Below are 21,507 nucleotides of genomic sequence, written 5' to 3' on the forward strand. Positions count from 1 at the left end.
CAATGGGAAGCTTGTTCCATGAGTATGCAATTGAATGACTGCAAAGTGTTTTTTTAAATATTTTTATTTGGCTTGGTCACCTGCAGAGGGTTTTGTTGTGTGCTTCTAATGTTATAATGTGGTGTGTAGGGTGTAATTATGGATGTAAGGGCAGGGAAGGAGTTGGGGCTATTTAGGATGCTGTGTGCAATTTGTAGTTGTGATATTTGAAGCATGTGGTTAGCTCAGGCCATCTTAAGCTTTTCAGAGATGGCATTTGTATTACTGGCTGTGAATCTGACTATCTTTTTATATGTGGTTTCTGGTTTGGTTAAGACATTATTTTGTAGGTTAGTAAGTGTGGGAGCAGCATACAGCAGGGATGGTAGAATAAATGTTTGAGCCAGTATAGGCCTAGATTTGCTAGGCATATATTTGTTGATGCGGTATAAATGACCTAGTTTTTGATGGGAATTGTTTATGTAGTTTAAGATAATGTAGAATTTTAATTGGTCATCTATAGTAACTCCAAGCAATTTGGTGTTTGAGTCAGCGGTTATAATTGTATTATCTAGGGATGAGATGGTGAAGTTTTCTTTAGCTGGATTGAGGTTTTGGAAGGAAAAGGAGAAGCCTGGTCTTTTTAGGGTTGAGAAGCAGGTTGTTTTCAGTTAGCCATTATTCTGCTAGGTGCAGAGATTGTTGAGTGACAGTGTGGAGATTTTGTATATTATTAGAGGTGTTAATAATTGTGGAATTGTCTGTGTACTGTATTAAGGTAGAGTGGGAGCAGGAGACATGGAGGTTATTTGTAAATATATTAAAAAGTAGGGGGCCCAGTTTAGAACCCTGAGGAACCCCGGTCTTAACAAGATGGAAAGGGGAGAAGGATGTTTGCCATCTAATGGAATGATATCTGTTTGAGAAGTAGCTGTTAAACCAGGAGGTAGAGAGTTGTAGGGTGGAAAGTTTGTTTAGGAGGATGGGATGGAAAACAGTATCATAGCTTTGGATAGGTTGAGGCAAAGAACTGATACAAGTTTATTATCATCTCTGGCTTGGGTAATGTGTGTGAAAGATCGGAGGACAGTGGTGGTTTATATTAATTCGCCAAAGTCACTCTTCATCGATCCGTATTTAGTGAAAATCACTTCTGGGATTCATTGAATACTCCCACGGCAAAGAAATACTTGCCACGCAGCACAGTGGACCCAAATCTAGTTAAATCTAACCCACCCAATTGGGGGGCTTCACCCCCCTAGCTATAAATACCAACTCTGAGATTGCACTGCAGTGGAGAAAAGGGTAATGTTGTGCTGCAGGGCAAGTATTTCCTTGACCTTGGTGTATTCAGTGAATCATGGAATTGATTTTCTCTGAATATGGGTTAATAAATTTGTGGTCATTGAACAGTGACTTCGGCGAACTAATATAGACCCGGCGGTTGTAGTACTGTGCAAGGGTCCAAAACCATGCTGTGTGGGTGTAATTAGGTTTGCCTGTAAGTGGTGGTTTAGTATCTGTCTATGTATACATTTTTAAAGTATCTTGGATAAGGGGGATAATATGGCAATAGGCCTGTAATTTGAGGGTTCTGTAGAATTTCCTCCCTTGTGGAGAGCTATTTTGAAGAATTTTTTCCAGATATCTGGTACTTTATTTTTTTGGATGGATCTATTAATAAGTATAGATACAGGGTTTGCTACAGATTTGGCTGCGTGTTTGAGAAATAATGTAGGGAGTTTATTGGCTGATGGGGAACAGGGTTTGAGTTTGTTAAGAAGTGATCTGATGAAGGAAGTTGCTATGGGTGCTAAGGAGAACGAGGGAAAAGATGAGGTGGGAGGTAGAGTCTTAGTATCAAGAGTTTCTGGTTTAGTAAGCTTTTCTGTTGTTTTGATGAAAAAGTTGTTAAGTAGAGTTGCAGTTTCATTAGAAGGTTTGTTAGGGAAGGGTTTTTGTGAAGAGGGGTTCCCTGGAGATAGTGCCAGAATTTCTTCGGGTTGGAATGTGGGTTGCTCAGAGACGTTTGATAATTTTTTTTTGTCTAGTAGATCCTGCTATTTTGTTTGTTTGTGAAGCTGTTTATATAAGTTCAGTTGTTATTTTTTTCCATGTTCTCCAGGCGCACTCTTTCTTCATAAGTGATTGAGTTGCTTGGTTTAGCCATGGTGCATAATTACATTTTAGCCTACTTTTCTACTGGGAGCCAGGGTGTTAAGGTTTTCTAGGAATTTATTGTTGAAGCTTTGGGCAGTCTCTTTTAGGAGTAATGCGTGTAGGAATGACCAGTTTACAGTGGACAGTAATTCGTTTAGGGTGGCAGGGTTGTATCTTTTTAAAGTTACAATACTCTTTGTATTGGTGGCTCTTGTTAAGATTGGGAGAGTGTCTTACTACTGAGGTAAGGAGGTGGTCACTAAGGGAGTTGGGTAGGGTGGAAAGTTTATGACAGCACTGGGAGTTGGATGCTTAATATCCAGTCGATGACTGATCCATTCTGGGAATTTTTTTGCTGGTGCATGGTTGAGGTGATCAGCTGGGTACAGCCATAAAGGTTTATTGACTAGCTAGGGGATGCAGTATTAACAAGGTTCCAGTCAATATTCATATCCCCAAGGATGATGCTTTCATAGGGAATGGATATAAAAATCCAAAAAACAAACGGCTCGAGTATGAGAATGTTTTTACCTGTGGGTATGTAGATTGCTGCAATGACAAGTTTTTTGTGTTGATTTAGGTTACAAGTTGCTGTAAGTGTTTTGGCAGGGCAGAAATCAGGGATAGCTATTGAGAGAGGGGAGAGAAAGAGATGGTCAGAGTAGAGTATAGCTACTCTTCCACCCTCTTTTTACTTCTATCCAGTCAAAGAATATTATAACCAGTGGGGGGAGAATTACGCAGTTTGTAATATGAGGTTTTAGCCATGTCTCAGATAGGGCAAGTATATCTGGGTTATATTGAGAAATACAGATGTAAAGGAGGGTGCTTTTATTGACAATGCTTTGTATATTCATTGACAAAAAAGATAGATTTTTGAGGCTTGTGATCATAATGAGATATTTGTGAGTTAGCTGGAAAGGGGGGTTGTAGTATAAGTATGGTTAGAGTGTTGTTGGCAAGGGCCTGGGTTGGGGTGAATAAAAGAGTAGTATTGTGCTTTGAAGTATTTGTAGGAAGAAATATTTGCAAAGGAACTGATGTTTTCTTTTGATGAGAGGTTGGGCATTTGGTATGTACAATACTTTGAACTTGTGAAATGATGTAGTGATATGGTTAAAGAGAGAGGAGGCAGTAGGGATGGAGTAGTAATATTTGTATGGTGGGTAGTGGGATAAGGAGTGTGTGAGATGGGGTGGTAAGCAGGTGAGGAGTATGTTAAGTGGTTAGAGCTGAGAAAAGAATTAGAAATAGGAGGGAGAGAAAGAGTTTTGAAAGGTATAGCCATGACTTAGTTTCATGTCAGAAAGAATCAAAGAGTAACAATTTATTTAAGGTTAGTAGAAGAAATCAGGATTGATTGAAGGAGTTTTATAAAAGTGAGTGACTGAAAGAGTTTAAAGCAGGTAAGACTCAGTAGGGGTGGGGAGTGGGCTTTAAAGTTAATGGTGATGTGGGCTATGAATAGAGGAGAGGGAGTGTCTACTGACTAGTGTGGAGGAAGAGCAAAGCAGGTTTTGCTGTAAAGGAAATTATATCAGGGGTGTATGGGAATGGGGGGTTGGGCAGGGGAGCAGAGTGAGCCCGAGCACAGCGAGGGTAAATGGAGCTGGATGAGCCAGAAAAAAACAGACCAGGCCAGCTTCCAAACAAATTCAGGAAAACGAAGTTCAGTTAATTCCAGATCAGTGTATCAAAGTATCTTCTTAATAACTAGAAATCTTGTGCTACTAATCTAGTACAGTGTGGTGAAAAGGACCACCACTACTATAGGGGCAAACATTACAAGTATGGGCTGCAGGTACATAAGTAAACCTTTTCTAAGAGAAAGTAAGTAGTATTAAGTAATTGACCTAGGAGTACAACAGGAAGAGAAAAATGGGGGGACCAGTAGTGTGCACACTTACATTAAAATGGTATAGCAAAATGTCTTGAGTTTAGAGGACAGATTAAATACAACTGTAACATACACCAGTTTAGCTGAAAGCACTTTACCATTCCACCGACGCAGGGTCTCACAGTGTAGGGCAACCAGACAGCCTTTGGTTTATTGGAGGTTGGCTAGGACACAGACTAAAACTTTTGATGAGGGGACTGGAAATAAAAAAGAAAAGTAAGTAAATATTAAGTCTGAAGTTTTAAAACACTCTGATTACCAAGTAACTAAGAAGATAGAGGATGCAGGGGAAGGGCAGCATACCTTCTAAGAAACAGCACAATTCTATGAGCGACACAAAATGCAAGCAAAGCAGAGAAAAAAAACAAAAGGTAACCGCAGATGATACCAAGCCATTATAACATACACTACACTATCATGTATTGTTATAAAGGTTATGAAGAGAAAACAGTAACTACTAAGATGCTATGCACAATTTAGCATTCTCCACTAAAAGTCAGGAATAACAACAGTGGTATTATACAGAAACACAGAATTGCTTGTATCCCTCGGAGGTTATAGTAAGTTCTATTCTATTTGCCAAACAGGTTGCTGATCTAAAAGTACAGATAGCATGTAACATTATTCACATTCATGAATAAAGCAGCATTGTACCTGTTGTTTAAAGCAACAATATGCTATAAGTATAATTCTATACTGGCATAACAAAAACGCTCATATGCAGGGCAAGTAGAGTAAAGCACAAAACGAAAACACTTGAAATATAGGTCCTGAAAATAAGTGACCATGTAGAGCTGTTATAATATGCATGCAAAAACAGACCATGTGTGAAACTTCACAAAAATAGCAATAAGAATCACAAACAAAAACAATAAAAGGTAATACTTACATACGAGCACACTACTGGGGATTCCCGTGAATCAAGGGCTGAAATGCTAAGTCATAGATGGTGCCTTTTTATGCCAGGTTTTTTTGATTCCTGTGTAATGGAGCAGGAGTGGGAGGGGGGAATGTAGGTTCAAGGTGGGGGAGGGCGATAGACACAAAGTAGTGAAAGGTTGTGAGCCAGAAAAACTGGACCAGGCCAGCTTCCAAAAAACAATCAGGAAAACCAAGCTCAGTCAATTCCAGGTCAGTATATTGCAGTATCTAACTAATAACTAAAAATCTTGACTACTAATCTAGTACAGTGTGGTGAAAAGGACCACCACTACTACAGGGACAAACATTACAAGTATGACCTGCAGGTACATAGGTAAACTTTTTCCAAGAGAAAGAAAGTAATTGACCTAGGAGTACAATAGGAAGAGAAAAATTGGGGGGGGGGGGCTGTAGTGTGCACACTTACAGTGAAAAGCTATAGCTAAATGTCTTTAGTTTAGAGGACAGATTAAATACAACTCTAATATACACTAGTTTAGCTGAAAGCACTTTAGCGTTCCATCGATGCAAGGTCTCACAGTGCAGGGCAACCAGACAGCCTTTGGTTTACTGGAGGTTGGCCAGGACACAGAATAAAACTTTTGCTGAGGGGAACTAGTTTAGCTGAAAGCACTTTAGCATTCCACCAACACAGGGTCTCAGAGTGCAGGGCAACCAGAAAGCCTTTGGTTTATTGGAGGGCGGCCAGGACACAGACTAAAACTTTTGCAGAGGGGAATGCAAGCACACTACTGGGGGATTCCTACGAAGCAAAGGCAGAAAAGCTAAGTCAAAGATGGTGATAAAGAGTTTTGATTTCCATTTTCTAGCAATTGTTTTTTGACAGCCAGTAGCATTAAGCTTAATGAAGTCTTACTATGTACAGGCAATTCAGAACCTATATTGCAACTCAAAAGATTTCATCTCCCAACATTTCTGAAAAAAATGTGTCTGCAGGATTTTTTTAAATATGCTAAAAAAAAAGTGCCCAGTTACCGCTGTGTTTTCCCATCATAGCTCCAGCATTTGCTGTATACCTTGAGAAAAATTTCATGCAAAAAACGTAAACCATCTAAACTTTTTTGCTTACCTGGGAGCCATAGAGATGTTCGCCCATTGCTCCTTTATAAACTGCCTTTCCATTCTCTTTTCCCAATCTTTTGTAACATCTTCTGATTGATTCTTATAGTTATCATGCAATATTTATATGACCTGCTATTAATCAGTTTTTAGCAGCAGCGTCTGTTCTAGACTCAAGTAAAAACTCTGGCAGAGATAATCTTTCACTTAGAATTCCCATATCCCTTTCTTTTTGCCTATATTTTGTTATCAGTCCATGATAGGAAAGCAGTCTCTAACTTGTACTCCAAATTTCTGCTTAGTCTCATCCTACTCTGTTTTTTCCTGCCCACTTATTTGCTGTTAGTACCTTGGTTCCTTTGTTACTTTCCTGCAGTAAATCCCAGCCCCCGTGTGCCTATTTCTACATACTACTTGCAATCATCTTTTATCAGTGAAATCTCTCTTTTCTCCATTCCTTTGGCATTTTGCTTATATTAACCATGAAGGTTAAGAAATACAAATATTCAGTCATCTGTTTTCTGTTCTGGAGGCTTTCCCAAACTGGCACTGATCCACAGGCTGGCAGAGCCCTTATCATTAAAGTTCAATTGCATGTTGTAGAATGTAGTACATTTTCATTTAGGAAGATTATTTTATTATTCAGATTTGGTCTCTAGTTAATAAATAAAACTCGAAAGATAATTTGTACAATACTGAATTAATGATATTGATCTATTTACAGGGTCTTGAAGCTGAAATGAAGAAACTTCAGACAAGTATCCAAGAAACTACTCAGTCCTTTGATGATGCTTTAAATAGACTCTTTGACAGGAAAGTGAAGTCAGAAATGATTATCTACCAGGTAAAATATTTGATTTTTTATTTTGCTGTCTCATATATTTTCAAAATAATCCTTTAAAAATTATGGTACTTTTCCGTTATCGGGGCAACAATTGCAATGACAACTATGTAGTATCCCAACTAATATTTTCTTGCACTTTATTCCATACAGGTATCAGTTTATCACAAATCCATATTATATAAAAGTTTGCATTATTTGTGCTACCACATATATTTTACAAATTTTCGCAGAAAATGCATATTCATGCAACTCCTTTCATGCCGTTAATTTTTCAAAGGAATCCTGCCATTATATTGGAAGTCTTCCTGATATATGATGTATTTACCTCTGATTATTTTTTGACTTTGCACTCGATTTAGCTCTGATTATTTTTTTCACTTTGTACTCGATTGTACAGAAAATTGGCTCAAAAATATGGCACATTTGATTGGATTCACCTTACAAACCCGACAGAAAATGTTGTTTTAGAGGTGGGTACAGTGGGATTTGTGCATTTGTTTCTTTGTCTGCTTCCTTATTTATTTGGTTATTTGTACGTACTTGTTACCTGAGGCATGGCGCTGGTTAGTGCACAACAGCTCAAGATAATTGCCCTTGTTGAAGTGACACCATGTGCAAAACTGGGGAAACGGATTGTAGATGGATGAAGAGCATTGATTACAATGCACCTTTTTCAGACTTGGCCCATACAGTACCGTCTGCTTAAGTCTTAAGTTTGTCTTTTAAGTTTGCACGTCTGTGTAAAGTGAGAATTTCTCCACCTGCCTTACAAGTCCCCTTCTCAAATATTTTGTTCATAACTCACTTTCAAGTGCAATTTCATAATGTACTTGGTGTGATTTTTTAAGAAAAAGGCGGTATGGTACTGCAGTGAGCATGCGTCACATCAAATGAATGAACCTTTTACTCTTTTGGAACTGATGATTATTAAACACTTGCCTTTTTTAAAAATATATTTACCGACAGTACTCTAACTGGATTAAGCAGTGAAATTATAAGCAACGTTCTGTATTTCTTTCAAATGCAATGTCAGCTTTGCCAACATGTATGTTCTAATGTTATCGATGTTGCCTTGATGATGGAAAAGTACCAAAATTATATATGTTTGGTGTTCTTAAATGTATATTATATGGTAATCAATACTTGTTCCTCAAAAAAGGCAATGCTACTTAAGTGAAAAAAGGAAATTAATGAGTTAATAAAATATGGAAGTATGAACCGTAAAAAAAAAAAAATATGGAATGATGGTTAGTGGACAGGATGAAACAGAGAAACAGACATGTTGTGTAAAGTAAGATTCCAGTTAAGTCATAGGTTACTATTAGGTAGATGAGGGATTAGTAGTGCGTATTGGTAAAGAGTAAAGATAGGCTGTACAGTAGGTATTTTATCCTTAACATTTTCTTTCACCTCAAAGACGTAAATGCCAAAGAGGAGTGACCCAAGGACAGAGCTTTGAGGTGTGGTTTAGCAAGATCTTCATATGTGATGTGTACAGATTTTCCCTCATATGTTGCTTTAGTAGCCGTCTCAAAGGAGTTGACCAGGCTGACCAGACAGGGTCTGCCCTTGACAAAACAAAATGGCTTGAGTCAAGGGTTTGCAAGTTACTATACCCTTGTTTATTACTTCCATAGTGATCCTTTCTTTAATCTTATTCATGAGGCTTGTCAAAAGTATGGGTCTGTAATTTCCTGGGCCAGATGTTGCCCCACTTTTGTTCAGGGGTGGCTGTTACTTTATGAAATTCATCTGCAACATAGCCTATTTAGAGGCTAATATTGAATATTTCTGTAGGGGATATGACAGGTCCTGTTTCAGGCTAACCAGTAGGAATCCTGGTATGTTATCTGGCCCCATAGAAACAGTGTTCTAGGCCTTGAATAGTGTCATGAGGCCTTGTTCTTGGGAGATTGGGATATGGTATAGATGCAGGTATGTTATCTGGGAACATTGGGGCGGGAGAGGGAGATGAATTTGAGCTAAATTTACCCGCTAGTACACTGGCTATGTCCTCTGGGTCTAAGTATGTGATATCATTTGCTAGTAGCTATTTGCGATATTGGACTTTGTTTCTGAAGTTTCTAACATAGTTAAAGAAGGCTTTATAGTCATCCTGCATTGCATCAAATTCAAAGATTGAGAATCAAGGAAAGAAAGGGCTTTAGACACAGTTGCCAGTAAACCTCTCTCCTTTCTAACAAAAGTGAACAGGCACCACCTCGAGTTTCTGTTTTGATATTGTCAGTGACAGTGAAATGAAAGGAGTGACCAGTATTTTCCATATGTTTACTAAGTGCATTTGTATCTTTTTTTGATTTTATATCATACAAATGTTCGTAAATTCGGTTCTTTAATTTACGGTCAGTTTTTCCAGTGTAAAAACAGCTACAACAGTTAAATAGGGCACAATAAATAATCCTTTCAGATCCACAGTTATATTTTTGATGTAATTTCACTTCAATGCTGTTTATCAGAAAAATGCCCCCTTCCTTAAGTGGTGGTGCCTGGTCACTTTTGTTAGAAAGGTAACTGCGTCTCAGTGCATCAAGTTGGTCAGGCTTAAATGAACACATTTCCATTAGCTCTCTGTTGAAACTAAAAGCCTTAGAAAGATAAAAGTGTTTCTTTTAAAAAAAATTATATTTCTTCTGAACTATTAAATTATATATTTTATTATTTTTTAGAATACAATTCGAATTTCCCACATTTATTTATGCATTTTAACCAATTTTCATATATAAAGCATGTTTTTTACATGATTTTTCTTTAAGGGGGTGTGTTATTTTAAATAACTTATTAACTTTTAATGATTGTTTTACCCAGTTTCCTCTGTACTATATAAATGGTTTGTGTAAATTAATTCATTATCTGATGAAGTTCTGAAGTGGTCAGGACGAAAGCGCTTATCATTTGTTTTATTTTCTTCAATAAAGTCCAGAATTGGTTTTATTGAATTTGGCCTGAATAGGTGCATTTTTTACTGTGGAGTGGCTCATTGGTTTTATTGAATTTGGCCTAAATAGGTGCATTTTTTACTGTGGAGTGGCTCATCCTTTTGTTCCTAACTTGAGTAATACCATGTTTAATATGTTGATGTTAAAGTTATTCACATAAGTTCAGGGCCATTTATGTGTTTTTATGCAAATTAGACCTTCTTCTGTATGAATCACAGTAATATGCAAATATGTATGGCAACTTATCTGTGTAACCAAGCCTCAGTATCATGCGAATGTGCTGAGGATAGAGGCAGAGTTGGCAGCAGTCCCAAGTAATGTCCAGAATGCCATGGGAGTGCATAGAAAATGCAAAACAGAGTCATATGCATGTGAGTTTGCAAAACCATGAAGTATATTCCCTGCCCATCCAACATTGTGGTGCACCTTATCACCTCATATCACTCAACATTTACAAGAAGCTGGTACTTGCAAACACAGAAAAATTTATTTCTACAAAAAATCCCTCTCCCATCAAAAAACATTAATACAGATGCTATACTGCATGAGGAGTATGTAAATAAATCATTACTTCCTGACATTCAGGCATAATACTCCAAAAAGGTAGCAAAAGCAAGGCAAAGCAGCTGTAGCAGTTGTAAGTAAGATAAAAACTGATGATTTCATTATTGACTTCTATCTACCATATAAATGAAATGCGAACGTACTACTTAAAAATAATGTTGGTGCCAAATTTGCCAGTAATAATACCAGGACAAATGCCCCTGCTGGTTAACTGGTTTTGGTTAGGGTAATATCACACCCTAGAGGAAGTGGTTTTAAACCCGTGAAGCACAACCCTGCTCATACTGTCTTCATTCTGGTACTGGCACATCTAATAACAGCAGCACCTATGAAGTCATGACACTGCGCTCTGAGCTGGTCTGACAAGGAGACCAAGCTAATACTCTACCTTCTTAGGGATTTGTACCTGGTTACGATTGAATTCTGCCTTTGCGGGTCTGACTTGAAGAAAATAGACATCTGGCAGGAGTTGGGTGAGCATCTGTCATCCCCTGACAAGAATCACCTGCTCTGGAACCCAGTGCAGACACAGGTATGGTGACCTACAGAAGTGTAGTCCCAACCAGCTGGCTGAGTGGGTAGGTTAGGTTATGGTGAGAAGGCCAGAGTTTTATACTAACTTTTTTTTTGTCTTTTTTTTTTTTTTTGGTCATATTAAACATAGGTTTAAAAATAACCTATAAAGAAGATTACATAACTGAAGGTATTTCCTAGAAGAAATATGCATAACTGCAAATATGTATCTATAATGTTGTTATAATAAAAAAGAAAGCATAAACATATCTGTATATAGAACTACATCTGTAAACAAATATGGAATGTTTAGGTGATGACATAATTTTATGTATAAAGACATTATGCGTAAAGAAATAAATCTAGGTATGCATATATATCTCTGTAAAATGCAGATGCACATCTGCATAAGTACACTTGTAATTATTTTTTTCATGTATATAAATATATGTATGTATTTATATATAAGCACAAAAACTTGCCACATAATTTTATTTCATTTAACTTAGTAATTGAACTACATGCAATCAATTTTTGTAAAGAAAGGATTTTGTTTGTGAAGGTCAGAAAATATTTATTAATATGATTGCGTAAGACCGTAGTTTTTTCTACAATATTAATTGCACGTGCAAAATGGCTGAACTCAGTCAAGCATCACACCCTAATCAGAAAGGAGGTTGAGGGAGGTGAGAGGAAGAGGTTGCAATGTCAATTAAAAGACCAGTGCATAGTTTAGTAAGACATGACCAGTGGTATTGCTTCTCTGTACATTTTAAACAATTCCCTTATTATGCTTACAGTTATTAAGCAGAAAATTATCAAAGCACATTATTGTCCTACAGTATATGTACAGCATCCATTTCTAACAGTATTTTATTTTGTTTTGTTTAATCAAGGTTGAATTAAAAGGATGGGTGTGTGTGTGTATAGCTTCTGCCTCAAGAAAAAAAAAACTGCAGCTGCGGTATGCATACCATAGCAGTTGAACGTAGAATCTAGACTGAAAATGTATGATAAGATTCCTGACAACAGCCTTCCCCAAGTATGCAAGCTGTGCACACATATAAAAGTGTATCAGTTTGAGGAAAGATATGCTTTTCCACTGTTTCGCAGTATGATAATTTAAACATGAATAAATAGTTAATGAAATAAGCACATATACTAAATAAGTGCAATGATAACTGAAATACCTTACAGTGTAGTGCTAGTAGTCATATCAGAAATGTTATGGAAAAAAAACTGAGACAGGTAAACAACAGTGCTCTTATTTCTTCTCTATCTAGCTGAAAAGGAAATCCATGATTGCAGCAGTGAACAGTAGGAGATTTACCAGATGGGTTGGGGTCTTTAGAAATGTCACTTAATGTGTTTTTCTGTCATTAACCAATTTCATTATAGCAAGAGTATTTAAATAGTATCAGTGGTGTAGCCAGGCATACACTTTGTACTGCACAGAGTACATTTTTTCTTTGCCTCAGTCAGAAACATTGTAACTTTTTTCAGGCCATATTATTTTTACAGTTGTCTAAATTAATGACTTTAACAACAAGTACATAACTTGCTTACAGAGAGAATTGAAAATCTAAAAATAATATCTTTAATAGTTTTAGAGAGAACCTCTGAAAATGATGTGTACATTTATTAACTGCAAGGGAGGGTAAAATGTTGAAACACATGTCCATTTATTTGAAATGTCAGGTGGTTTGAGGGCAGTAAAAAGTCTGTGGGTACAAAATGGATTTTTTTCTGGCTACACCCCTGTACAAAATGGTAACAGAAGGACTAAAATGCTTTTGGTGCAGTATTGCAACCAAATAAAGAAGAAATTTCAAGTAATAAATGCAAATCTGATGTCCTTTTTATTCTTCCTTAATTTATGGCTACTGTATCCCATCTTGGACCCATCTCGGCCACATGCACTAGACTTCAGATCCAATTCTCAACCTCGTCTCTCTACCCATAATGCCCCAGTCAACTAGCAGTGCATCATATCCCATTTGCCACCATTCTGCACAGACTCAGATCCTGCTCAAAGAGCTAATTTTGACTTATTATTCTGATTTGTGAGTAATATCTATTTTGGAAAACTCTTCTTAACTTCCTCCCTTAGTCCTCCCTCTACTTTTAGTCGAGTTTGATTTTGTCTTCCATTAGACTACTTTCCTTCCCTTTTCTACCATCTAGTAGCCTTCTAGCATACCATTGTTGGTATTAGTTCTTCCTTTCACCCTCTCTTCCAACCCTTTGAAGGGTATTCTGCTTACTATTGTTGGTAATCTGTTAATTTTCTAATTCTTTGTTTTTCAAAAAAAAAAAAAAATCCCATGCTAGTTTTTTTACTTCTCTTTTAGTTTTCCTCTAGCTATGGGAGAAAAAAAACAACTAGTTTTAAAAAGTGCACTTCCTACTGGCACAAAATTCCTAATTCTGATGCCCACAGGGAATGCATTTACTGCCTAGAAGCATCACATTGTAACAGTGACTGCTCCATTTGTGTGGAGTTTAACTCTAGAGGACTGCCTGACAGACATAATAAGTTGATCCTGAAAGAGATGCTGCCTCCTTCATCTTCTTCCTGGGGGTTCAAACCCCCAGTAAACCAACAAAATCATTATCAAAGACTAAGGAATCTTGTGAGAGATCTCCCACTCATTTTTCTAAAGTTTTTATGTCGACCCCAGCTTCTTCGGAGACAGCACAAAAAAATACAAAAGATATTGGATCTGACATCTTCAGATCCTAAAAGAAAGCACTCTGGTCCAAATTTCTCGGATCCAACAATAATATTAACCAAGTCTCCTTGAACCCCACTCCCCCAGATTCACAGTTGATCCAGTATCTCCTCAGCTCCATACCTTATTTTTCGAAACAACACCGAGGAAGCAGTCCAGGCCACAGTCAACTACATCATCCATCAGGTCCTCCAGAAGTCTTTCCGAGGTAGATGTCAATAGAATGATGAGAAAATTCCTCAGAACTCAGATTCAGATGGTGGTTATTCTGTCTCTGTCTTCCACTGGATTCACAAGCCTCCCATCCACTTCTCACTTTGTGATATCTCCTTCTCCAGTCCGTCTTCTGGTTTCAGAGCCAGTGTCAGATAGAAAGATGTCTAGGTCTTTGATTCTGACAGTTTCCTTGACTAGTTCCACTTTGCTTTCCTTGGAATGAATCAGGGCCAGTCATGAAAGCAAAGCATTGGTGTGGGTTCGGCAGGGGGGGAAGGCAGTTAGGATCCACTCTGATGTTATCAGAGCCATCTTTCCCCCTTGGAGCCTTGGCATTGGACAGCTTGGGTCTGACTCTTTCCTTCAGCACAGATCCATGCAGGGTTGGGCCCTAGCAGCTCCAATGTTTTTGAGCCAGTCTGTCCAGCCATGGCTTCTCCCAGTCCATCAGCCTTTTGAGGTAGTCGAGAGGGCTTTCTCTCGACCAAAGGATTTGACTGCTGTTTAATCGTTGGGTCCTGCATCCATTCCCCCTTTGGATCCAATCTCTGAGCCTATCAGGCCTTCTCCACAGGGACAAGCCCGTACCATCTAGCATCCAGACAGTTCCCATTTAGGAACTTCCCCTCTCTTTGGATACCTCAGTGGGACTCTGGAAGAGAATGTGCAGAAGGAAACACATATATTCCCCTATGGAATCTCTCACAGAGGATACTGGTTTTGAGGAAGGGGAAGGGTCCCCCAGATCTCCACTGGATGACGTGTCATTCAGAAACATCCTGGAAATTCTTAAATAAAAAAGGTGAATGATCTTCAGATACCTCTTCCCCAGAGGAGTCAGTTTTTCTGGAAGCTTTTGTTTCCAGCCCATCTACATTTTGGGTAACTCCCCCCAGTGGATGAGCTTGTTAATTTAATCTCCTGCCAGGCATGAAAGGAACCAGACTCAGTCAAACAATTCCCTGACACCCAGACATAATTTTGGCACCAATTAAGGACAGACCACATTGGAGCAAAGGAGACCCTGTTGATGCTATGATTGTGGCAGCACCCACAAAGAAGGAACTAGTGGAGCAGTGTTCCTCTATCCATCCACCTAATAGAGAGTTCAGGGTTTTGGACAGGTTTGGAAAGTGCATATTTGCTTCAGTGACGTTTGCCGTAATGTCCCTGAACTATGTAGTGCTCTTCACAAGTTTACAGAGGGATTTGACCAAGAAACTCTCCAAATCTCTCTTTTGAATTCCATGTCTGTAGAGGACTACAAGAGGTCCTCTTCACAGCTGGCGACTCTTTTGCCCTTTCTTGTGCATCCAATGCTGCAGAGGGTACCTCACGGGCATACAGTTCAGCCATAGCAATTAGGAGACATGCCTGGATGCAGTTATGAGACTTTGCAGAGCCTTTTAAATCTTCCACGTCTTTCATCAATGCTCCCTTTGATGGAACAACTCTGTTTGTCCCTTCTGTAAAGGAAACACTTTCCTGGAGTGAACAGGATGAAAAGACACTGTCTGCCATAGGATATTCTTTTCTACTCCTCATTAATCCTTTACCCAACATCAAAGAGGAGGTAAGAAAATGTGGTTCCATAAATCCCATGGACCTTTTCAGGATTCACATGGGGACAACTCCTCTAGAGGCAGTGGGAGGAGTTCAAATGGAAGATGCCATCCTCGCAGCAGGGGAGGCCTATAAAACCAGGGTTTCCTGAGATTCCTTTTTGGATAGATCCTTTCAGCACTCCTAAAGGGTTGCCCAACTACCCAGCTTTGGAGGCAATCAGGAGATGCTTGTCTTTGTACCCAGATGTCTGGGCTTCTATAACAAAAGATTCTTGGGTGCTAAAAATAATATCCAGAGGTTATTTCATACCATTTTTTCAGATTCCCCTAAACAAAGGAAGAAAGCTTCCTGATGTCCCACCCAGTCAATAAGAAACTGCAGCTCAGGAGATTGAAAAGCTGCTAGACAAAAGAGTCATCTGGGAGGTCCCACCAGATCAAAGAGGATTTGGGACTTACTCAAGGTTCTTTTTAGTGCCAAAAGAAGACAGGGGCCTGAAACCAATTTTGGATCTAAGCAACCTGAACCTATTTGTGAAGAAGTCAAAGTTCTGAATGGTCACAGTTAAGTCCATTTTGCCCTTTTTATGTAAAGACAGTTGAATGTGCTTAATTGATCTTCAGGACATGCACTATCACATCAAGATGAACAGATGATCCTGAAGATTTCTGTGCTTTCAGCTGGGAGACAGTCACTATCAGTTCAGGGTCCTGCCCTTTGGTCTCACACAACAGCTCCCATGGTGTTTACCAAATGTATGGCAGTGGTAGCAGCTCATCTAAGACTGCCAGGATGCTGAGTGCTTCCATATCTAGATGACTGGCTCCTCACTACTCCAACCAGGCATCTTTTGGAACAGTCCAGTGACTATTTGCTCCAACTGTGTCAAAGACTAGGCAATTGCAGTCACCGCCTTCAAATCTCATCTAAAACCTGTGAAGAGACTGGAGTTCATAGGGGCCCATTTGAACACAGTAAGTCAGATAGCCTCCATTCCTACAGATCGTGTAGACACAGTCACGATTCAGGTGTAGCAGATTCTTGTTCACCCTTCTCCTCCAGCCAGACTTGTCCTTCAGGCTCTGTGTTCGATGGCAGCCACCATAACCTTAGTTCTTATGGCCCATTTTAATATGTGTGTTCTTCAATGGACTCTGGCTGTTCAGTAGTCTATTCTGCATCTCCCTCTGTACTTCCCATTAAAACTCACTCAAATATGCAATGATTGTCTTCGTTGGTGGATTCAGTCAGATGAAGTTTACCTAGGTTGTCCTTTTATTCTGTCTCCTCCAGTACCCACAGTAACCATGGATCTCTCCCAATAGAGGTGGGGGTTGGGCATTTTTTGGGACAGATAGTCCAAGGCACGTGGTTCCTCCAAGAGACCAATTTGCACATGAGTGTTCTAGAGATGAGAGCGTACATACTAGTGTTGCAGACCTTTCAAGATGTTATCCCTAGGGACTATTGTGATACAAGCCGACAGCATATCTGTGATCTGGTACATCAACAAACAAGGGAATCCATTCTTAACCCCTTTGTTGATATGCAGTGAGAGTGTGGCAGTGGTTGATCTCCTCCAGTTGCTTTCTTATGGCAATGCACATACTGGGGAAATCCAGTGTACTAGCAGACAAACTCAGCAGGTCCATTTTAATGCCTCACAGGTAGTCTCTCAATTATTCAGTAGTGGAGAACATTTTCCATCGTTGGGAACAACCATGCTGTGATCTGTTTGTATCTCCCTACAACAGCAACTGCAGCAGTTTTTTTTTGCCCTGATCCCCCCTCAGGAGGAGTCACTGAGAGATACTCTAGTCCACATTTGGCCCTCCAGTCTCCTTTATGCTTATCTATTACCTCTGATTCCAAAATTCTTGCAGGAAGTACTTCTGTTGAAGAGCTCCTTTATCCTCATTGCCCCTTTTTGGCCTCGCCAAGTGTGGTTCCCCATCCTTTTGTCTCATCTTCGATATCCTCCATGGATACTGAACCCCAGTTAAGACCTTCTCTCACATCCCTTGGGGATGAAGCATCCCAATATTACAGGCCTCAAACTAACCACATGGCTTCTGCAATTCCATTGATAGCTAGACAGCCCAGACTTTCCACTCCTCTCAGACAAATACTTCTGTCTTCCCAAAAACCCTCTACAAGGAAGATCTACAGGAGAAAATCAAAACAATTTTCAGTTTGGGCTATTCAGAAGGAAATTAACCCTTTCATTGCTCCTATATCTTCGATTCTAGAATTTTTAGTTTCTATTTTTTAAGAAGATGCTAGTTTCTCTACAATCAAAGTGCATTTAGCAGCCATATCTAATTTTCACTCAGGAGAAAAAGCTACCTCTTTAGCTTCTTCCAGATTATGCAAGGCTTTTCTAAATGGCACCTTCTTACTTAGGACTCCAGTGAAAGATCCGTCACCTCCTTGGGATTTAACAGTTGTACACTCAAGGGTTGATCCAACAACCCTTTGAACCATCAGCAAAATTTGATTTAAAATTCTTGTCTTGGAAAACAGCATTTCTAGCAGCTATTACATCTGCAAAGTGAATTTCTGAACTCCAGGCTCTATCTTCCACATCCCCTTACATTATGTTTCACAAAAATAGAGTTGCTTTGTGAACCAATCCATCCTTTTACCAAAGGTAGCATCTGAATCAAATATCAATCAAACAATTCATTTGCCTGTCTTCTTCCCTAATTTTTCAAATAAGGGAGAGTACATGCTACATCTTTTAGATATACATAAGCAACTACGTTTTTATCTACACAGGGCAAAAGATTTCAGGAAATCAGAACATTTGTTTGTTTCTTTCTCACTGAACAGACTGGGATCACCATTTTCTAAAGTTATCCAGGCCAAATGGATTACTGATTACATTTCTTTTGTATATACTCAGCAAGATCTCTCCCTATCAAAGCCTCGTAAAAAATACATTCTACTAAATCTATGGCAACTTCTTCATCTTTCTGGTCTACTTGGGTTGGTGCATTATGGGTAATGGAGAAGCTCGAGAGTTTTTGGTTGCCAAGAGCTTTAGCAACGGCTGAGTCAGATCCGAGGGATTGGATCTGAACCCATCAGTTGAGGAAGAATGAAAATGGACAGTACAGATGGAACGTTATGGTGAGTACTTAATTTCTTTTTTCTATCTTTAACTGATTTCATTATTATAAAGGGCTAAAGTGCTTTCACTACAGTATTGCAACCAAATCCATATCAGACAGAAATTTCAAATGTATTACCATTTCCTTTGTTCTAGTCAGTAGACTGCAAATGTAAATGCCACCAAGACTTTAGCAATACACTCATTGCTCCCATGCATGAATAAGCATTTTCCATATATATTTTTTAATTAAATAAAGATAATGTTACACACCACCAAAGTTATTATGTTTGAATTTATTATGTTTATTTTTCTTCGTCATTCCTCCCCTTTTCTCTCTTTCTGGGTCCACCACTATAACACCGTCAGGCAGTGGAAATGTTTGAGGTTTTGTGGACTAGGGACATTTGTTTGACTGGAATCCTCTTCATCCTTTCTTACCTTATCCTCTCTCTTATACCCTTTTACCTACTTCCTACCCAAACTACCCTCTCATATAAAAAAGAATTTGAAAAATTAGGTGGGATGCCTGTCCCCTATCAAAAATATAGTACCCACCTCCACCAGAGCAGTCTTCTTGATGTTTTCCTTCTGTGTTCTCCTTTTATGTTTTTCCATTTTCAGTCTTTCCTATTCCCCCCCTTTCCATTCTTTTAAGAAACAAAGTAGGGTGCCCACATAAGGATACCCATATACAAGACATTTCAACCTCTTTATTTTTTTAATATTAGTAATAAATGCTGAGCTGTCTACCATTTGCAGAGTGCCAGCAGTAGCGGCCTTAGGTCAGCTGGTGCCCTAGGCAAAAGGTCTCCACAGCGTCCCCCACCACATCACCAGGTGCCCCCATCTTGGTCTATCTAACATCAAATAAATACTGATAAATGATATCCAAAACAGAAGGAATCACCACGAATAAATAACTCCGCTTGTAGCATCTACAACATCAAATAAATACTGGAAAAGTGCCCCTGCTAGAGCAGCGCCCTAGGCGGCTGCCTAGTTGGCCTATGTCTAAGGCTGGCTATGAGTGCCAGTGCATAGCTGTGTTAATCCTGACTATCACAGTATAGACAAAATCATGCAAAGCCTATGGCTTTCATTTAGTCCTTTGCATATTCTTAATCATTAACTTCAGCTTGTTTATGCCTTTGCCATAAGTAGGCATGTTTGTCAAAATGCCTTCTCATTTGCTTATTCAGCATGAATAACCAGCAGGTAACCGCTACTCAAGTGTGAAATCTAGGACTATGAATACTACCCTTTATTTAGTATTCTGCCATTCACTGCCATACTTTACATACATTGATTATGGTAATAAGCTGCAGTGCACAGAAGACCGCCTTCTTCTGTGAATATCATACAGGTACACACAGTAGACAGTGGTGCACTATGTTCACAGTTACTGTGGGGGAGGGTGGAGCACTATGTAGCGAGGCTGGGAACAGCACTTTAGTAAGCTATTATACCTTAGTTAGTAGTTATAGTTTAATAATTATCTGTTCATTGTTGTGTTCTGCCATTATGCTTGTGATTCATAAAAAATGGAATCATTCAGCATGACCTTGAAGATAGGGTCATTAACGTACTGTGGTAATTAAGAAAAAAAGTGCTGTGGAACCTCTTTTAGGTGAAGGCTTGGCTTTATCACTGTGATGGGGAAGGGAATATGGTTGTGATTGCAGGACTGACTGCACCTTAGGAAATTTTGTTGCTGATATTTTTTTCTGCCATACAGAGAGGATTATTTATTGATTTATTTTGAGTTAGTGATCATGTGCTGGTTAGCTTTTGTTGCTGAGCAACACATCGGCAGGAAAGGGGGATTGATGAGTCAGAAGTACTTTATAATCAGCAGATGCATAGTCCTGTAAATTATCTCACTGGAACCACCCTATCTACATTTGTTATTCTGTTGATGACTTGTATATGGTTCTGTGGAAGTCATTTGTATGTGTACTCTGTGCATGTAGTACTACAGCAGCACAAGAGAAAGGCTGTGTACAGGGTCTTGACACATTGTCTTTTAATTTCTATGAATCATGTAAGATGATGATACTCTGTTCTACAGCATAGCAACCATACTCCATGGAACACAGTATTTATGAGAAGAACCCACTGTGTGTAATGCAATGACCTGTGCCCACATACCTTCCCAGTGAGGGGACTAGGCCCCATAACCCCATACTCTAAATATGTTAGTTTGACAGTCACTGCCTAACTTGAAAAATTTTACATTTTGCTCTCAGTATAGTATGATTATAGATTAAGTGCATATAGAGTAAGGGGTTTGGAGGTGAAGCTCTACACTTTAAGGGATGCAGTGAATGCAGCCCACAGTACTTTACACATTATATTTGATTAAGCATTTGTCACTGCTTGTGAAATTGACATCCTTTTATTTCACAGTTTCTCAACACTACATTATAAACTAGTATGTCAGTTGTCAGTGTTTTATTAGCAAGCTGTGTACAGTAAAGAGATAAAGTCCTAAATGTAACCTAGACTTCCATAGTTTGATTAGCAGCACCAACTGAAGGATCTGGTCTTGAAGAGAGATAGGTGATATGACAGTGCCTCCTAGCCTGACTGCGGGGTTAGGATGGGAGGATAGGGATCACATTTCCAGAGTGTGGGACTCCATTCTGGGTCTGTTGGAGATCAAGGAGTAATAGAGATGCTTGCTTTCTAGGGGGCAGAACTGATGAGGTGACATTACATGCACATTATATTGATCCTCTAAGATACCCCTCTTTCTCTCTCTCTCTCTGTGCGTGTGTCTATATATGTATATATATATATATATATATATATATATATATATGGGTCTACTTTTCTTGATCGAAATATCATTATTTCGAACACTAAAAGTATGACATTACTTTCTCGAAAGTGCACTTCACCAGAAGTGCACTTTCATGAATTCTAATTCAGCGAACCGGCAATAAAAATTAACACATTTAAAG

The 21,507-nt window shown here is 38.9% G+C and overlaps 1 protein-coding gene across 1 annotated transcript in view; it reads left to right on the top strand.

Annotated features, from left to right (window-relative positions):
• The window catches only part of CFAP43 (cilia and flagella associated protein 43), a 3,581,735-nt gene that overhangs the window by 2,706,815 nt on the left and 853,413 nt on the right, over window positions 1-21,507 (top strand). The window contains exon 28 of the mRNA XM_044055952.1: window positions 6,762-6,881. Coding sequence (XP_043911887.1) covers window positions 6,762-6,881 — 120 coding nt within the window. The remainder of the gene's footprint in view (window positions 1-6,761; window positions 6,882-21,507) is intronic.

The sequence above is a fragment of the Protopterus annectens genome, chromosome 14.part0 (genome assembly GCF_019279795.1).
Source record: "Protopterus annectens isolate FY-2018-M chromosome 14.part0, PAN1.0, whole genome shotgun sequence".
Taxonomy (NCBI): Eukaryota; Metazoa; Chordata; order Ceratodontiformes; family Protopteridae; genus Protopterus; species Protopterus annectens.